The sequence below is a fragment of the Anthonomus grandis genome, chromosome 2, assembly GCF_022605725.1.
Source record: "Anthonomus grandis grandis chromosome 2, icAntGran1.3, whole genome shotgun sequence".
Classification (NCBI taxonomy): domain Eukaryota; kingdom Metazoa; phylum Arthropoda; class Insecta; order Coleoptera; family Curculionidae; genus Anthonomus; species Anthonomus grandis.
In genome coordinates, this window is record NC_065547.1 from 22,524,145 (window position 1) to 22,541,397 (window position 17,253).

The window sequence follows — 17,253 nt, forward strand, 5'->3', positions numbered from 1 at the left end:
AACAGGGTAAGCCCAAAAGACGGTATCTTCGAAGTATCGGATTAAGTGGAATCCCTTTCCAGATTTCTAGAAAAGTTAGAAAAAAATACAATCTTTCTTAAACAATTTGTATTCATTAAATAATGCACTCAGGGATGGAAAAAAAATTTAAATCAACCAACCAAATCAGTTATATTATGTTAACTGTTTTACATTTCTGATTTTTTTATTTTTATTTTTCAAAGCCAAATACCTGTTCCAAGCCATTTTTTTTTAATAATTCATCGCTTTTAACGCCATACTTTATTTGGCCTCTTAATATTTAATTAACATTTTTAAAGCAGGTATAAATAAAGAAAAATAAAAATTTGTCAATATATAAATTGAAAATATCATGCTCTTGACAAAGAAAGGGGTTGTAGAGTTTTCTTTTAAATAAATATGTCATGCGTTTCTTTAAATCTTTACCTAAAATATATTTTTGTATATTATTTGAATACAAAACTACCATGTTGGAAAACATTCTTCTAAATTGGGTTTTTGTTTTGAATAATAAATTTGGTTTATACTCCAATTCATTTATAAAGAAATGTTATCGGAAGATCTACAAGATTACAATTGATTAATACACCTAGTACAATTTTGAACGACTTTTTTTAGATTTTTCGCGATATATCCGGTTATATAGGCACGAGTTGAAACGACAGCCAAATCCTCAACTTCTTGAAATTTGCTTGAGCTGTCTTCTAGATCTAGAGCTAGATCTTCTAAATCATTTGTATCGGAGGTTATATCAACAGTCAACAATGACCGTAAGGAATCTAAAGTGTCATTTTCCTTATCATCTTCACAATTTGCATGAGGTAAATGGGGAGATGAAAAGTTATTTATAATAATTGCCTTAAAGGATGAAATAAATGAATAGCACGTTGGATTAATGTTTCTGACGCCATGGCTTCTTATGCGACCAAAAAAATTTTCTAAAGGATCTTGATTGATCCTTCTTTAACATAGAAATTTGAAGCCAACTCTACTTAATTTCCTTCATAATTATATAAATCCACGGAGAGTTTTACTCCAATTTTTAATTGAAGGTGGAATTGCTTCCCCCTTAGGGGTTATAAACCTGGCTGAATTAAAAACATTGCTGGATTTTTCCCAAAACTTCAAATGGGGAGAGTCGTCTTTTATTACACATCTCAATTCCTTTCCAAATTCTGGATCATATGAGTGTCCATTTAGACTGTCGAACACCTGGTCCATAAAAGATAGAAATGTTGCAGTCTTCATAGCCAATTTTGGTAATAACCCTTCCCGACCTAAAAAAATTCTTATATGTATATTTTTCTTAATTATATTACTTTTCTGGGAGTCATTATAAAAAGTATTAAAGAATTTATTGCATAGTAAAAAAACATATAATTTTTAAATATTAAAAAAATCGTATGGGTAAAAATTTTAAAAAAATCACAACAAAAGTTGAACAAGAAATATTACCATTTTCAACAGTCCATCGCATGGTGGAAGAGACACGATGTGAAAAAATTTGAGCTGCATGTTTGACTTTCATCTTCTTAAGTTTTTCTTTATAGACATGTGCATCTGTAAGTTTATAGCACATCTTTGTATTGAAGTCACCAACGTCTGATAATTCATACAATTTAATCAGATGGTCCCAAGTTGCTGATCCTTTCTCATTGTCTATTTCATATAGGATATCACGTAGCATTAAATTATTTCGAATTCCTTTGAGCAGATGAGGGGGGTCATAAATTGCTACAATTTCCTGCCCTCCAACTTCAAACAAGTCAATGTCAGAGGTGCATATTCGAACAGATTCTTCTTTTAATTTTTTTATTGCATTAATGTTGGCAATATATTGATCACATACTGTACAAGCTATGTTTAACCCCAATTCTTGGATTGCCAATACAGTATTTCTTATAAGAATTTTCAGTTGATCGGAATTCATCCCACCTTGACTAAAGTGAAATGAAATTGGTTGCATTCATTTTTTCTTTAGTCTCTGTACCATAAAAACTAAAGCATGGTCTGCAAATTTGAATGTTCGTTGCCCATCTATGTCTTGGAAACCAACAACTTCATCCCATATCCTGTCGTAAGTAAGTGACGGCTCTAACGATATTTCGTCAAACATTAAAGTGCAATATCTATCCAGAGGATCCAAATTTGCTATTGTCGACTTTAAGGCATCCATAACTTTTGGAACTATTCCTGGTGAAAAATGAATTTTGTTCAGTATATTCATTAAGGTTTTCCTTGATGGCAAAGCAAAGGTTGATCTGAGTATTTTATATGCTCTAGGACCCTGTTTTAAAAGAGACAGAGCAAACACCTTATCATCAAATGTAAAACGTCTACCTCTAGGTTTTAATTTCAGCATCTTCATTTGGCAATTAATAAAATCCAAAGCCCTTTTATTAATCTTGGCCTTTAAAAAGTCTGCAGATTCAGCATAATGTAAAGCCTCACTAAGTCTTTCTTTATTAGAAAGATTTTGGTAAACTTTTTTCACTTTTCTTCTGTTTGACTTTTTTCAGATCATTAGTAATACGATATAGTTGTTTTGCTTTTGGTGTCAGATCTGATGCTCTTATCACACCTATAGTTTTTAAAAGTCCTGAAGATCTCGATGCACCTGAAACAAAATGAACTTTTTTATGTTTGAAGAACCTTTATGAAATATCTAGAAAAAATGTAAATCTTTTATCATAATATAGTCTAGGATATTATTTTAATGCAAAATACAATATCTTCTCAATCTAATTTATAACGAATTTTAGCCGTAAAAGTTAGTAATTTATGCTAATCAAACAACTTAAATGAATTTAAACCATCAATAATAGTAGATATGCAAGAATTAACTCGTGATAATTGTATCGATATTAAACTAAAAATAATTTAATTTTAAACCAAATAGATATTGTATTTTATCATTTCTGAAAAACACTGATTCTGATTTAAAGTACTATGGCACCTTAAGATACCATACATAATTACGGGTTTTCATAAAAAAACTAACCCAGTTATTACCTATACGAGAATGCTTAAAAGTCACTGTAGACATTCTTGGAGTTGAAGGTTGGAAAGTTGGAGCCTTCACATGTATTATGTCTTTAACCAACAAAATAAGATTTAACAAAATAGCCATATAATAATAACCGTTTTTAAAAATATTAGTGACATTTAAATAGCTTACCATTGAAATTATAATAGCAAAAACGATAAAAAACAGACAAAAGGTAAGCTTAAAATTAAAAACATTGACAAATATGTATATCAAACGATAGACATCTATAGAGAAAAAGTAAATTAATTTTTGTGATATGTATGTATGAGATAACAATAATATAATATAATGAGAAACCATGCATTATAAAGCAGTTACTTTTGCATTTCAGAAAAGTACTTTGGATACTTTCCATAAGAGCTCCATGATAGGAAGAGACATGGATATATCATTTTATAATAAGTACTCAATAGGGAACTAAAAATCCTATTTAATGGTGTAAAAATCTAATTTGATTTTTTTATAAGAAAAAACAAAGTTAATGACGGTTGGTAACGTAATGAGAATGACTGTCAATAGAGTGGCTAGAGTAGATAATTAAAAATTTGCACAACGTAAAAATGTTACTCCATGCTTTTTCTATGTTTGTTGACTCCATTTCGAGCTCCATTTCTATCGAGATTTCTGTTTGTTTAAATGTATAAAAATTAGTTTAGTCAAATCGTTTATGGACTTATGGAACTACATGGTAATACCGTTGATTGAATATTTGGGAAGATATGCAACCTTATGGGCTAAAGCGTGACCGCAAATATGCGTAAAAAATAGATGGCGATTCTCTCCAGTATGCGCGAAAATAATTTCGTCCGTCGCTTCTCATTAGTAATCGGCCGATCATCCCTGAGTCGTGTGGGAGAGTTTTTGCACAGGTTCGTGTTTGCCGTATTGAAATTTAATAGTTGTTAAAAAATTTTCTTGGATATCATAATCACAAATAGATAGATATATGTAAATGTGTTTAGTTTGTGAGACAATGGCTCCTTTAGGCAAAATTAATCAGTGTGCGTATCGTGGGTGCAATAATGTAAGAAAATGTAAAAACAATGTTCTCAGTTTTTTAAGATAGAAATATTTTTAATTAATAAAAGCTTTGCTAAATCAAATAATGTATCTTCTCTAATAAACCCATCAGAGAATTTTTCAAATTTATGTCAAAACACAATAAAATCCTTTAATGAACTTTATTATACTCTAAAAGTAAATAATAATATATGATAAAATAAATATAAATAAACCAAACCTATGTCCACAGAATATTGATACATTTTTGCGTTTATTAATTAAGACTTTGATTTATAACAACCTAACATGGGAATCTCAAAATCTTATTAGAAAATCTTTAAAAAAATCTAATTATAAACCTCAAAGAAAATTATCTATTTTACCTACAAAAATCAATCCGAACTCTTAAAGATATTGTCTCTTCATGTCTATGAGAGCCATTTTCTCTTTTTCTTTTTTTTACTTTAAGAAAATTTTAAATCAATATATTATGTTTATGGTCTTTAGTGTTTTAAGTATTTTCAATAATTGTTTTCATGATGAAATTCATTCATGAAAAAGATAAAAATAAAGCCTTTAAAGTTATTGAGAAACTGGTTATAGTACGAATGGTAGCTTTCCTAATTAAAAAAAATAACATATTAAATGAATGTCGAGTAATGTTTTCATTCCTGGAGAGATTATATTTGAGCTTGAAGAAGGTCACTTTGCTGCAGCGGTATTCTGCGACTTCTCTAAAGACTTTGACAGTGTCAACCATGGAATACTGCTCGGTAAGCTTTCTAGATATGGGTTTAGGGGAGTTGCTCTAGAATGGTTAAAATTTTGTTTCGTTAGACAGAAAAAAGTTTGTTTGGCCAAATGGCAGTTTGTCTGAACTTTGTGTAGTAAGCAGGGTGCGTTTCTCGGTCCTATTTTATTTCTATTGTATATAAATGACCTGGCGTCTCTCAAGATAAAAGGATTCTTCACTATTTTTGCAGATGACACCACTATCTTATGGGCAGACAATAATAAAAGCAACAACAACAATTTCTAAAGATTTATTAATGATTAAACAGTGGTTTGATGCTAATTTGTTGTCTTTAAACATAGATAAGACTAAATTGTTAAGTTTTTATGTTCAGAGCAGTTCATGATTCACAACAAAGAATTGGAAGTGAATAATTTTAACAGATTCTTGGAATTGTTATCGATCATAAACCTAAGTTTTATGGAGATATGCCAGGAGGCAAAAACTGGCTAGACGATGTTATGCTGTTAGAGTGGTTTTAAATGAACTGAGATTGATATCTGCAAAAACGGTCTATTTTTTTTTGTTGAAAGTTGGAACTTACTTTCATACAAAAATACCTACAGTATGGAATAACATTTTGGAGTTGCATTAGTAAACGGCCTTTTGACTCGATGTTTGTTTTTAAAAAACGAGCCATTAAATATATGTGTCATAAATCTCCACAGGACATGCAGACCCCTATTTAAAGATACTTTCCTTGTGTTGCTTGTTTATTGTTGAGTCTGCTTGCCTAATATATAAAAAATATAAATTGTATCTTCAAAATAATGGCTCCTTAAAACATTATAATATCAAAAAAAAATACAATATTCCAATGCCCATCCCGAAAAGTGAACTAAGAATTCTCTTATTTACTTGAGCATAAAAATGTTTAATCATTTTCCAAATGTCATAAAAGTCTCTAGAAGTTCTCCTCGCTTTAAAAAGTCCTTAACGAAACTTCTTAAAAGCAAGTATTTTTATAGCATTAGAATTTTTTGAAGATAGTTAGGAATAGGCCAATAGTATATAATTAGTTTTTAGTAAAGATGTAAAGGTTAGAATTTGTGATGTTACTCTAAAAAATTTTTAAGTCGTCTTGCTTTGAAATTGAAAATACATTTTGTGTTTATACTAGTATGTTGAACCCACTATTGTGTATTGTTTTTAAATTATGTGTTAGTAATATGTCGATTAATGTGCCTATTTTATATCATAGAAGTACCATGTCAACAAGTAGGTACCATGTATTTATGAATAAAGTATGTTTTGAATTTTTTGAAATTCGAAATTGTATTTAAAAGAGAGAGAGGTATATAATATTTAATAGGGATGATTCCAACTACTCACTAGAAATTACCTCGTTGAAAAAGTAATTAAAAGGGTTATTCAAAACTGCAAGTGGCCAACATGGCGTCGACAAGAAGAAAGAAAGTTGATTATGATTCTCTAAAAAAGGAACGTCGTATTTAAAAGTTAAAGATGTTAACTTGTAAATGAGAGAAAGTGTTTACAACAATGTATAAATGATTTTATTTTATATTTTCAAATAACGCCAGAAAAAAATAAAAAACCATATTGCCAAATTTCAGCTTTTTCCTAAATATTAGGAAGTATTTAGCATTTATTCAATCACTGCATTTATATTGCGCAACTTTCGCCTAATTAAACCATTTACTGCTCATCCTTACTTTGGACATCCTGTATAATCGCGATGAGACCCTTCATACTGTTAAACAAAATATTTGTTTTTTTCTTATTAACTTTTTCTAGTTTTAAGAATTAGTAATTAAGTGTTTGCCTGTATTGCAAATTAAAATGTGGCCTATTTTCTATATTTTATAGTGTTGTTACACCCTTATTCAAAACCTTTTAAATTTTGCGATTTTATTTTTATATTAATTTCAGTTAAAGGTATCTATTTTTCAATATTTTTGTCCAAAAAAAGTGTACTTTACAGATCTCACTACCCTACACAGTTTTTGAGATATTGGCTGGTTTCACAAACCCGTATTATCAAAAATCACATTACGGGCTACTTTTTGCAAAAAATTATTGACTCTAAAAAACTATAGTACCGTATATAGATATTAAATCTTTAATTATTAAATTTACTCTTTATATTTACGTGAAACCTACCTATAGCATCACCTTTATTTAATATTTTTGTTAATTTTCTAATTAATAAATAAAAGCTTATTGAATTTTTGTTTTGTTTTTATTTATTTATTTTTGTCTTAAAAAAGGATTTTGGTAAGTAATTATTTGTTCATAAAATTTAAGTTGTAAGAGATAGCACCTTCCAATACATTACTTGACCACCACATTTATCTAGTTATTTATGCGAGATCACAGCGCATTTAAATATCGGCAATAACAAAATAAATAAAAGCGCTGTTATCGCCCTTGTCTTAAAAAAATAACAAAACGGCCGGGCGCCCAAAGATTCCCGCGTCGTTAAACTGCAAATGGTCAATATAGCGCCGACAAAGAAAAACAAAACAAGTTGATGATGGTTTTTTAAAGACAGAACGTCGTATTTTAAATTTAAAGGTGTATAGGCCAAAAAAAAGGTGGTCACAATAATTTATTCATTTAATAAATACTTTTGTCATATATTTTGAAATAACGCCAGAAAAAAAAATAAAATGATTTTGCCAAATTTCAGTTTATTGCAAAACTTAGGAAGTATTTAGATTTTATTATAAAAGGACACTATATTGCTCAACTTTCCTCTAATTATACCACCTCTATTGACGTCCTGTATAACCGTGATGCGGGGTCTTTAAACAAAATGTTTTTTTTTTTGTTACTAGGTATCTTTTTATAGTTGTAAGTATAGTTGTAACAACTGGTAATTGAGAATTTTCCTGTGTCGCTTAAAACTTAAAATGTGACCTATTTTCTATTTCTATTAACATCCTCACTCACAACCCCTTACTTTATAGATCTCACTACGCTGCACAATTTTTCAGATATTGAATCACATGACAAAATGGGGGACTTTTTACAAAAAAATATTGATCAAGAAGTTATATTACCATCGGTATTAAGTCTTATAAGTTATTTCAATTATTCTTTATAATATTTACGTGAAACCTATGCACTTACATCTTAAAATTTGTTCCACATATTTTTTGTATATTAGTTTTTAGTTAATTAAGTGCAACGGGCTTTTTATTTAAAAACTTGACCCTCTTGAACACAAAATGGAGGAAACATAATGTTTGTTGGAATTATAACTTGTATTAAACTTTGTTGGTAATTTGTTTTAAAAATAGCTTTTTATATATATTTTTGTATTAATTTTTGTCTCAAAAACATATTTTGGTAAGTAATTATTTGTTTTTTTAAATTTAACTTTTAAGAAATCAATATGCCTCCACCCTTAAGTATATCACTTATCACTTGACCACCACATAAATGACACCGTGCTGTATGTTCAAAAAAAATAATAAAAACATGGTTGGCACCATCATCCCATATCTTAAAAAAATATCCAACACGGCGGCGTAACCGGAGATTCCAGCGTCGTTGAAAACCTGACTCAAAGAAGCCAAAAGCCAAGTCCACGCAGCTAAGATAAATCGTTCCTAGATTTGACGCTTCGCGGCAGCACCACACGGTGCACGAAACTGAACGGAAATCCGATAGTCGACTGGGTACACTTTTTAACACAGGATTGCGTATCTTCCCAAATATTCAATCAACGGTAATACGTAAAAATGTGGTCAACAAAATGAAGTGTGGCATCCCATCACTGTGGGTCACAGATCATGTTCTCACAGCACTAGTCGTAGTAATAAGTAGTAAATTACAAATAATAATGATACATGCATAGTGAAATAATCTCGGAAATAATAATATAATCTTTAAAATAGAAATAGAAAAACAGCTTACCCCATCATCTTTTGGTAAACAATGCATTCCTACGGTAGTATTACTATTTTCGTAGCCGGATACCGAGCACTTAAATACCATTGTAATTAAAATGATAAGCACAAAAATTAAATCGCAAAATAGACACAAATTATACGATACACTTCGGAAAATTTAAATAAAAAATCAAAAAATTAAATATTTATTCATCCGAATTCATCGGCGACGCACGAAAAACAACGCCCTGTCACAGCTGTGGCCCTGTCAAGCTGTCAAGCTGTGGCCCTGTCATGCTGTCATGTCGCATGTCAGTAGTGTCAGGGTCAGTTGTCACTCACACGGAAGCACATGCAGCGACACAGGTGACGCGAGTCAGAACTTCGAGCACGATTCTGTCAAATCTGGAGAGTGCGCAGGGCATGGCGCTCCCTGTTATTCAATCAATATAATGCCCGTATCTCCTGAAATTCCCAAGGGATTTTAATATTTTTTTGTCTAGATGTTAACAATGGATACCTAAATCGATTTACGGTGGTCTCAAACCTCTACAAATGAAAGTTTTTTGGTTAAAAATTATTCAATTGATAGATGTACAAAAAAAATTAAATGCTGTAAATTCCAAAACTCCCAAAGGACTCTTTTGAAACTTTTTTTTGTAATTAATAATAAATGTCTAAACCGATTTTACATGGTTGGAAACCTCTACAAATGAAAGTTTTTTGGTAAAAAATATTGAATTGGTTGAAGTTGAAAAATATAAACGGCTATAACTTCCAAAAGTCCCAAAGGACTCGAATTAAACTTTTTTTTGTTAGTACTAATAAATGTCTAAACCGATTTCAAATGATTGCAAACCTAGTTATATCCATTAAGTTGTTTTTTGTATATCTAACAGTTTAATAATTTTTTACCAAAAAACTTTCGTTTGTAGAGGTTTGCAACCATCTAAAATCGATTTTTGTTTTGTTTTCATTTTGAGATAGGTGATATGTTGTACACTATTGTTAACTAATTATTGCAGTACATTTACTCATTTAGATATGTAAAATAAAGCTAAGGAGTTTTATTTTATCCTGATAAATATATGATGCTAACACCTAATCAAAAAGGTAACCTTTACGCTAAACTGTCAGGTTAGATATAATAGTTTCCGCTGCCAAGCGAGAGGACGCTAGCAGATTTGTCAGAAGAATTTTGATCAGTTTGTATGCAACCACTACTTCTCTATATATTTATTTGTCTTTCATGGGGCTATAATATAGTTTGACCATCGGATCTGTGTCTACGAAAAGAATGCGGGCGAAATTTTGAAGCGTTGTCACGTCTTACTGCAAAAATTAAATAGTATTGAATAAAAAGTAAATATAATGGTAAAATTAAGCTATTTAATCATAAAAAAGATAATAAATAATGTAATGCAGTTTAAACCATATCTTTTAGTTCTATTTGCTAATGTTTTGCACTTAGAACATTGAAAGGCTAGAAGTAGCATGCCGTGGAACTATGGACGGGTTTGTTTGCTTGCAACATCTCTGATGCAATGATGCCAAATGTTTATATAGAAATGGCAAAAATCACTTTATAATATCATAAAAATTTTCAGTTGTTTCCGAAGGCTCAAAACAATACTACTGCTTCCCTTTAATAAAATATCAAGCATTTTTTAAAAATAAATTTGATAAGATACTCTATATCGGAGTCAATATACGTTAAATAAATGAAAATAAAGTACGAAGCAACGAGAAAACGGTAATCGCATCGCAACGCCGCTCGATCGCATTGTTGTTGTCACCGATACAAGCACTCTCTACCAGTGACGTCGTCAACAAATATTTACCTGATAAATTTTTATAGAGTTTAAGTATAAGTAATATTACCATTTACGAGCTATTTATGTGTTTTTTTAACGGGCTTCGTTAGAGGAAGGTCCTAATAAAAGGCAGCATTTTTGTCAAAGCATTTTTATCGAAATTAAATATTTTATTAATATAATATTATAGATTGCTTAATAAATCATGTTTTACGACACAAATTTTTATTATTTTGCATAATTTTATTGTTATTGTTATATTGGACAAAACTCAGTTTTACATCACATAATATATACTTCTATGGTGCTGACTTTTTCAAAGGGACAGTATTGCTTCAGCGGAAAGAGTTAAAACTACAAAAATGTTCAAATTGTGAAGGAGTTGCAGGTTTTAATTTTTTGTTCTTTATTTTTTTTCCATAATTTGGTGACAAGTGATTTAGCTTTTAAAACGGTGGAATCATCAGTGCTTAGGTCCTCATATCATTTTGATTTTACCCTAGAATAATATATATAAAAATATAGTAATACCAAAATTAAAAAGAAAAAATTAAAAAAATGTATTAAGACAATCCAATTGATCAATAAAATGTATGTTATTATAAGGAATCTTTATATTATCATACATTTGATTAATTGCATTTAATTAAACAAATATAACACAATAAAATACTGTATCACTTTGAATAAGATATATAGAATAGGATGATACATGGCATAAAACTAGTAGTCTATTCTGAGTGTATTTTTACCTTTTCCTTTGCAGAGTCAGGGAATATGTAGCAGTTAAACAAAAACGGCTTGGATGAGAAATAGTAATTATTGACCTAGACCCCACGGTAACTATTAATCTCAGATGCAGTTATTGTTGATGATGAATGATCAGATCTGTAATTATACAAAATTTGGTGTATCAAGAATATTAATCTATTTTAGTTATCCATACTTGTCTAAATTAGCTTCACAGTTTGTACTATATACCATTTTGGAAGCTAAAGAAGTTTTTGCACTCTTCAGGAAAACTACACCTGCAGCTTTGAAGGGTAAATTACTTAATAAATTAACTGAATTATCGGCTGCTGTGTTTTTAACTAGTGCATCAGATATCCTAGTAAAAAAATAGTTTTACACACATACCTAATTTAATAAGGTATAAATAAAGCTTATATGAGTAACACTAATACTTTTTGTGACGATTTTTTTACACTAGAAAAATATATTTAAAAAAAATTACCTTTGAGGTAGAGCTGATTTTTTTAATAATTTTTTTAAAAAGTCTGGCTACTGATAATATTATCTTCCTTATATAAGAAATCACTTCTAACGATGTGATCTGAACAAACAAATATGTTCTTTTTATTGTGTTAATTTCCATTAATGAAATCCATTGTTCCCTTTGGGCATATATTAGGCAATCTATAATAAGTGTTTGATATTTAATCAAAGAGCAAAAAAAATTACAGTAATAAATTAATATGTGGTGCCAATTACTATATTGTATTATTGTAAGTTGCAATATGGTAAAACAAACAAAAAATTATCGACCAAATTTTAGGGAAAGACAAAATTAACTTTATACATATATATCAATATCTAAATAAATTTCAAAATTCTTTAAAGGCAATAAAAAATTTGTAATTTCATCTGTCTACCTAATGTCTATATTAAAAAAACATAACTATATATAGATAGGTACATTTAAAAATATAAATATTTTGGTATTTCACGCACACTTTCACATTCAAGTTTTTATTAGGTTTATATCTATAAGATCCCCTATTCTACGTTTATGATGATGGTTACCCCATGATGTGATGTTATGAAATATCGGACTTACTTGTGAAAAGATCGGCTGGAATCACCTTTTTATCATGATCAGGCACAAACGACACAAGTTTTTGCCATCCTAGCAATTTAAAAAAACACTAAAATATGGCCTTTTTCCTTTTTAAACCAAAAATGAATGAAAATACACGAATCCCGAAAATAAACAAAGAGGCCGTTTGACAGATGACACTACGCGTATGGCTCAGGCGCTTAAGCTCCGGTGTTGTCGCTTCAAATTTTTTAGAAGCAGTTTTAGGGATAAAAATATTAATAATTTTGTTTTTTTTTGCTTAAGGATATTATAATTATTCTTAAAATAGGTTAATTGTAGTATTTATACATTTTATTTTAAATTTTCCTATAAAATACAATATAAATAAGTTAAATTAACGTTATAATGGTTGTTAAAATATAGCTAAAAATTTCCTCCGTTGGAAATTTCCGTCGACTTGACAACAGAGAATCGGCAAATATGTTTGTAAACAAAATACCCCTCTTGCCCCTGTGCACATGTTGGACTCAAACAAAGTTGTTGTTTACTAATTCTAGCCTTTCAATGTTCTAAGGTTTTGCATATTATAAAGTCCAATATTGACTAACATTTATCCGAAATTCCTAATAAAACTTACAAAGCCGGCAACGTCATGCTTTCGCGGAAGTATCTCGCTGTTTGGAGACGCCACTAAAAAGCACCCGATTCCCGTCATCATTCGGCTATCTCCGACTGTCCCATTCGGATATTTAAATATGTGAATGGCGGGCAACCAACAAAAGAGCAATGTTTGCTGCTAGAAGCAACGGTTTCTGGCAATAAGAATAATTAATGTAAATAATAATTAATGGAATAATAATTGAATTAAAATAAAAAAAAGCGTTTCTGGAATAATAATAATTATTGATTCTTTAAATAAATTAAATATAAATAAAGGATGCAAACAAGAAAATTGAATTATTAATCTTATACATAATACCCTAATATAAGTATCAAAAAAATGCAGTTTGGTTGAACGATCCAATGGAATGGAAATTGAATTATTTTTTTTTTAATAAATATTTTGAAAAATTTCTTTGGGCGGACATGGATTTATTTGATTTTGGATATTATTTAAAATTACTATAGTTTATTTTTGAGGAAGTGTTATTTGAAAAATTTATTTTTCTACTACCTTATAAGAAAATTTTTAATTTTATGTCCCTGCATAATTGAATTTTTATATTTGACTACATCTTGCTTATTATTTTTTATGAAATTAATGTTTACATTAAATTGTGCTTATTAATAAGAATGAAAGTAGAAAATTATGCACTGTAGGAGCAGCGTCATTTCCCCACTGTGGATGCTTTTGCTGGATCAAACTTCACCCACTTAAGGAAATTATGCACTTTGCTCCCTTTCGTTATACAAATAACTATTATTTTTTTAAGTTCTCTATATGTGGACATATCAAAAGGAAAAGCCCAACTTAAACAATAGGGTATTGTATATTTAGAAAAAATAAATAAATGGAAAACATAATTTATAAAATATTGTAGTATCGTACTTTAATTTTAATCTTAAATATATAAATGTTATTTTTTTTTTAAATAAGTACCTATTTTTTTAAATAACTGTTATACCTAGGGAGAGAGGTAATTTTGGTAAGTGAAAACACAACGGATTTAATTAGTTATACTGTTATATAAATGTATCATATATTAACAATTTTTATTTTATAAATGCTGCAAAGACATGTATATGACTGATTTGAAAAGAAACTTAATTATTTTATGCTAAAATACTAATTTACAATTCACAGTTTCAATTAATACTCATAAGAAGAAACTGCAAGAAACTTCAAATATTTGCCTAAAACTTACATAAAAAATTATAATACACATATACATACATATATAGTTAAACCTATAAAAATATACCTACTATTATATAAAAAAAAATACTGATAAATAGAAAAAATATACATTTAATTATTTTTATTTACTGCTCCTTCTTCTTCTTTGATGGAAAATAAACTTGTTTGTCCATTTTTCGTTTACTTGTATTTGTCTTATTTATCTGTTCCATCATTGATGTCAGTTGTCTCATGCACCTAGACATTTACAGGTATATGTTAATATATTTTATATAATTTTATAAAAAGATAACTTACTTATCATAAGTTTCATCATTTAAAGATCTTAAAAAGTTTGATACACTTTCAATTTCTTTTGTTGATTGCTTGTTCAATCGTTGTACTGCTACTTGTTGATTTTTAGTTGTCTTTTCATTAACAAATGTTTCAATTTCTAGACTATGGCTAGCTTCAATATTATTGAAAGAACATTGCCCGAGGAGTTCACTTAAAACAGAATTGCTTCCCTTCCTTTGCTCACATACCATAATGAACAATTGAAATTGCTACAAATTACCTCTAAAATCACTTCGATTGCAACAATATACTTTTTTAATCTTGTCTTCAATTTTCCTTGTGCGAACAAGTGCATAGTTTGTGCTTATTTTATGCTCTCTTAACCATTCCTCAAATGTTTCTTCGCTGGAAAAATGGAAAGTTGAGGACTCTATTTTGATATCATGACTTAACCTGTAAATGAGCTTCAAGTCTTTAATAAGTCTCACAAGAATACTTAGTCTCTTTGCATAAGGGACAAGAAATGTGTGACTTTGGGTTATCTGGGAGCTGCTGCTTATGAATAACTTTAATATGTTTGTTCAATGCTGAAATGGAAGAAACCATTTTACTGCATAAGTGGCACAAATTTTTGTTGATAGTTTGGTCCTGATTCTGATAGTTTTGAGTAGGGCCGTCCATCTTTACAGCTAAAATCGCTGAATTGGAATTGATACAGCTTTTCAGGTATTATTTTAAAACACTATAAGCAACAATATGGTCAATATTTCACAAAGAAACAAATTCAGTATAATCGCAATAATTGATCAAATTAGTTGGAGCTTTTTTACGTAAGTAAACAACTAACAAACGCGGGAACATTCGTGTCGTTATTCTTGTCATTCACGTCAAACGACCGAATTTTTCTTCGAACATACACGATCACCGCCGGGAATCGGGTGCTTTTTAGTGGCGTTTCAGCAAATTGCCTTTTCGGCATATTTTTTAGAGTGAGATCTTATTTATTAATTTATCAACATCAGTGATAATTTAGTTTGGATAATTACAAACAATAGCTTCCGGCAGTCCAACATATTATTATTTTCTTATAATGCACTCGTTATAGGAAAAATTATTATACAGTCTGCAAATGTAATTTTGACATAAAAACTGAAACATATAAAAAGCGGCAAGATATAGGATAGGTCGATAGGGTACCATAAAAAGTATTAAGTATTTAAATTCGGTTGTATAATTCAAAAATGTATTAATATATAAGATATTCCATTTAAAATAGCGAAGTTGATACCTACTTCCGCTATTACCGTAAGTGCTGCCATCTTCAGTATATTTTATCCGAGTTATCCGTATCGATTCTAGTTTGCTGTTAAATCTTCAGATTTTTGCTAATTATAGTTTCCGCATAGACGATCGATGCGGTTCCTGCGATGGATATCCATTAATGTATATTTAAAATTTATTCGCTTAAAGAATTCTTTTTTTTTACTGGCAAACGATCTCTCGAACGAAGAAAATTAGGATTTTAACGTCGGCCTCTTAAGTTTCAGTTTTCGAAACTAGACGGGGTGGTCTAGTTGTAGGTATATTAATATGAAAAGGCGAGCATCCTGTAATTTTAATATTTTTAATAGCAACCTGCTATTTGATGTTTGTTCGATATCGCAAGAATAAAATTCTCTTTTTTTAAATTGAATTAAAAATAAGTTTAGCTGGTCTTATTTTATTTATTCTTATATTATAAATAAATATAAAATAAAAATTAATAAACGAAATTATATTAAAAAGAATAACAAATCACCATATTTTCGTTTTCTTCACTATCTGTATGTACTTCACTATGTACTGCATTTAATAATTTATTTAATTATCTTCAACAAATCAGTCGCTAACTCACTTAAATTAAAGACTAGTTAATTTATTAAATAAAATATCACATGAAGTTTTCTAAAGAATAAAATATCGCTAATCCTATACTAATACAACAAATCGGAGAACCATAAAACATACTTTTCAACTTTAATTTAACTCTACTATTATGTAACAAGAAAAAACATAGTTTCCAATGCCAATTTAAAATATCCACTTAATACATTTTTAGTTTAATGCTTTTAAAGATATATTTTATCCAATACTATAGAAATTTAAGCTACCTCAAAGATTATTATATTCGGTTAAATAATTCTACATAGCATTAACACTTTTCTTACACAACCTATAATCTACAACCGGGAAAGTATTAATATAATTTAAAACTGTAAATCCTTCTACGGTAGCGATTTACTTTTTAATTTCTAGAGCTTTCTTTTCTTCTTTATTCGTTTGGTCACCTTTAACAATCTGAACCACTCTTAATGTCAACAAAGCCAATATCGCGTCTATGGGGTCCATAAAGCCTCGCTGTAGCCATTTGGGAATAGTCGTTCGTGCGTGAGAAAATCCTAGTTTTTGTAGGATGTAGTCAATGCCTAAAAATAAATTTTATCTTTAGTATAAGCTTTCTACACAGGGTATTAAAAGATAATTAAATGAAAATTTATTCGGAAAATATTGAAATTAAACACATTTCAATTTATTTTGGAAACACTGCTAATTGGCCCTACTAATTCTTCCGTTATAGATTTAATTTTTACTAAAACACTTGAAGTTACCAGAGCTTAACATGAAATTTTGGTTTTACTAAAATAATTTTAATGCCCAATTTGGCTCATTTTATTCGACATATTTATAAATAAATAAATAAATAAATAATGGCTTTATTTGTACT

The 17,253-nt window shown here is 29.3% G+C and overlaps 2 protein-coding genes across 8 annotated transcripts in view; both read right to left on the minus strand.

Moving 5' to 3' along the window:
• Positions 1 to 338: 338 nt before the first annotated feature.
• Positions 339 to 8,944, minus strand: LOC126750151 (uncharacterized). The gene is given in 4 exon segments (XM_050459673.1): positions 339 to 1,298; positions 1,477 to 2,638; positions 3,034 to 3,114; positions 8,748 to 8,944. Coding segments are annotated over 2 exon segments (1,182 nt in total). The 5' UTR covers positions 2,390 to 2,638; positions 3,034 to 3,114; positions 8,748 to 8,944; the 3' UTR covers positions 339 to 1,029.
• A 7,249-nt stretch (positions 8,945 to 16,193) lies between these two features.
• The window catches only part of LOC126750147 (transmembrane protein KIAA1109), a 234,885-nt gene continuing 233,825 nt past the window's right edge, over positions 16,194 to 17,253 (minus strand). For all 7 annotated transcript variants that reach the window (XM_050459660.1, XM_050459664.1, XM_050459662.1 and 4 more), the window contains one exon: positions 16,194 to 16,954. In XM_050459660.1, coding sequence (XP_050315617.1) covers positions 16,767 to 16,954 — 188 coding nt within the window. In that variant the 3' untranslated portion in view covers positions 16,194 to 16,766. The remainder of the gene's footprint in view (positions 16,955 to 17,253) is intronic.